At 39.5% G+C, this 3,363-nt stretch overlaps 1 protein-coding gene across 1 annotated transcript in view; it reads left to right on the forward strand.

Annotated features, from left to right (window-relative positions):
- Positions 1-213: 213 nt before the first annotated feature.
- LOC141338159 (poly(rC)-binding protein 4-like) overlaps positions 214-3,363 on the forward strand; it is a 34,551-nt gene continuing 31,401 nt past the window's right edge. Inside the window, exons 1-2 of the mRNA XM_073843715.1 lie at positions 214-241; positions 3,189-3,196. Of these exons, the coding sequence (XP_073699816.1) occupies positions 214-241; positions 3,189-3,196 (36 nt within the window). The remainder of the gene's footprint in view (positions 242-3,188; positions 3,197-3,363) is intronic.

The following is a 3,363-nucleotide window of genomic DNA, read 5'->3' on the forward strand; positions in this document are numbered from 1 at the left end:
AAATAGGAGTGACTTCTGTAATTAAAGATGTCATCAAATCATGAGTCTGTTTTTAGCAGTTAGGCTGTCATTTAAACATCAAAAACATGATACCCTTCAATAATATAATTGAACATAGGCTACAATTAGGCTCTATGCATTCCCCATGCATGAAGAAAATTAGGTTGCGCTAACAGTATGTTATAATGATGAATGCAGCCAAGAAAATGAAGAATGGAAAAGAAAGTGGAAAATAACACAGGTAAGACAAATAAATGTATTCTACCTATTTACATATTAAACTGTTGGTAAACCAATAAGAAAAGATACTTAGGAAAATTATTATTTTTGCATTTAAATGTGTGATACAATATAGCCACATTGGGAGATGGGCTACAAGCAAGTGTAGATCGAATGAGCGCGTGATTGAGTGACATCACTTTAGGGTTACGCGCATGTATCCATGGAAACGCTCAGCTGCTTAGTGACAGTTAACGGTCCTCCCGGTTATTTCTTCAGACACAGCCTTTTGTTTTCGCTTTTGTCGGTCGAAAAGGTATTTATACTTAAGGTATAATATAAAGGTATTTATAGACATTGTAGTTGGCCACCAGGTTTGCACACATCTCAATAGGGATTTTGTCCCACTCTTTGCAGATCCTCTCTAATTTATTAAGGTTTCGAGGCTGATGTTTGGCAACTCGAACCTTCAGCTCCCTCCACAGATTTTCTATTAGGTGAAGGTCTGGAGACTGGCTAGGCCACTCCAGGACCTTAATGCACTTCTTTTTGAGCTACTCCTTTGTTGCCTTGGGCATGTGTTTTGGGTCACTGTCATGCTGGAATACCCATCCACAACCCATTTTCAATGACCTGGCTGAGGGAAGGAGGATCTTACCCAATATTTGATGGTACATGGCCCCGGCCATCGTCTCTTTGATGCAGTGCAGTGTCCTGTCCCCTTATCAGAAAAGCATAATGTTTCCACCTCCATGTTTGACGGTGGGGATGGTGTTGAGGTCATAGGCAGCATTCCTCCTCCTCCTCCAAACATGGCAAGCTGAGTTGATGCCAAAGAGCTCGATTTTGGTCTCATCTGACCACAACACTTCCACTCAGTCCTCCTCTAAATCTTTTAGATGTTCATTGGCAAACTTTAGATGGGCCTGTACCAGGGATGGAAATGAACTTTTTTGTCCACCGGCCAGTGTGGCTGGTGGATTTCAAAATCTACCAGCCACTTAATGTTTTTACCAGCCACTTTATGTTTTTAACCGACAATGTGTAGCTGCATGTGAAAATTAATACTACAAGATCTACTATACTTGAGCAGTTTATTTAATATCAAGTCTCAATAAAATACTGACATTTTCACCTAATTTTTCTATCATGATACAGAGCTATCTTCACAAATACACAACTTATAGCCCACATACTATAACAGCCTAGATATTTTATGTAGCCTAATTTGCGCGCATTGGGGAGTCGCTCTCTAAACGCAGGGTATTAAAGTTGCTTTTGAATGCGTGTGCGCGTTTTACTTTTGGTTTCGTTTTTACTATAGCGCAAAACTCTCGGCAGCGTAGAGCGTGCATTCTAAAATACAAGAGATTACTTAACAAAACCATTTGGGTGGACACCAACGGGATTTTGAAAAGCGTGTCCCCAGTGGAAACTACGCCCCTGTGTGAGTGGAACTCTGCCGCCGAGTTATCATCCGATGTGAATGAATGCCGCGTTGTACAGTATATTGAGAAAGACGCGCCATGAATTGCATCTGACAGAATGTGTGCTGTAGCACGAAATACAATATATTTCTTCAAAAGCAGATTGTAAAGATATTTTAACAGACCTCTGAACGCCTGTGATGTATCGCCACATTTTTTTGAAGGTGTGCCTCCGCTAAAAGTGTCCGCCGTCTTCTTCTTCTTCTTCGTGTATTTTAACGGCAGTTCGCAACCAACGTTAAGGTGCATTACCGCCTCACGTCGTCCGGTTGAGGTATGTTATTTTTATTTACCCGCCACGGTGGCCGGTGGGTGAAGCGAGTTTACCCGCCACAACACAAAATCACCCACATTTGGCTGGTGGCGGGTGCTAATTTCCATCCCTGGCCTGTACATGTGCTCTCTTGAGCATGGGGAACTTGCAGGTGCTGCAGGATTTCAGTCATTTATGGCGTAGTGTGTTACCAATTGTTTTCTTGGTGACTATGGTCCCAGCTGCCTTGAGATCATTGACAAGATCCTCCTGTGTAGTTCTGGGCTGATTTCCACACCGTTCTCATGATCATTGAAACTTCACAAGGTGAGATTTTGTGTGTTTGACAGCTATTTGACAGCTATTTTGTGTGTGTGTGTGTGTGTGTGTGTTTTTAAATTGGGAATAAATCGCACCAACTGTTGTCACCTTCTTACCAAGCTGCTTGGTGATGGTCTTGTAGCCCATTTCAGCCTTGTGTAGGTCTACAATCTTGTCCCTGACATACTTGGACAGCTCTTTGGTCTTGCCATGGTGGACAGTTAGGAATCTGATTGATTGCTACTGTGGACAGGTGTCCTTTATACAGGTAACAAACTGAGATTAGGAGCATTACCTTTAAGAGAGTGCTCCTAATCTCAGCTTGTTACCTGTATAAAAGAAACCTGGGAGCCAGAAATATTGCTGATTGATAGGGGATCAAATACTTATTTCACTTATTAAAATGCAAATGAATTTATAATGTTTTTGAAATGCATTTTTTATGTTTTTTTTTATTATTCTGTCTCACTGTTAAAATAAAACTATCATTAAAATTATAGGATGATTATTTCTTTGTCAGTGGGCAAACACACACAATCAGCAGGGGATCAAATATTTTCCCCTTACTGTATAAGAACACAGTACAAGACTTTTGCAACTCACAATCCTACTGTTAAGCTGCTGAAATGCATTGCTTGATTAGCACTAGTGTGGATGTAAAGTGTCTAAAAGTCTTATCTTATCTGGATTAATGTAGACATAGTTCAACCATGTTATTACTTATCAACCTCTCCAGCTGTTCAGGTGGAGCCAAAAGTATGACAGAAAACTTATCTGAGTACTGTACTACTGGTAATAAAATAATAAATATATAAAAGAAATAACTATGTGGGGCAGTTTAAGGTCATCTATCAGTCTCAAACCATTTTGGTGGTTATCATTTAGTCTATTTTATCTTTATCCAATAGCCTATCAGGTTTGTGTGCTACACTGATACCTAAGTTCATTTTTACTATTTTTTTTTTTAGCTTTTAGGCCCTTTTCTAAGTTCTATTCATTTACTTTTATTGATCATGACTTTAATAAATAATTTATAAATATATTGTTAAAAGGGTTTTTTTTTTTAATTGTGGAAGAACGGAC

Source organism: Garra rufa, chromosome 7 (genome assembly GCF_049309525.1).
Source record: "Garra rufa chromosome 7, GarRuf1.0, whole genome shotgun sequence".
Lineage (NCBI taxonomy): Eukaryota > Metazoa > Chordata > Actinopteri > Cypriniformes > Cyprinidae > Garra > Garra rufa.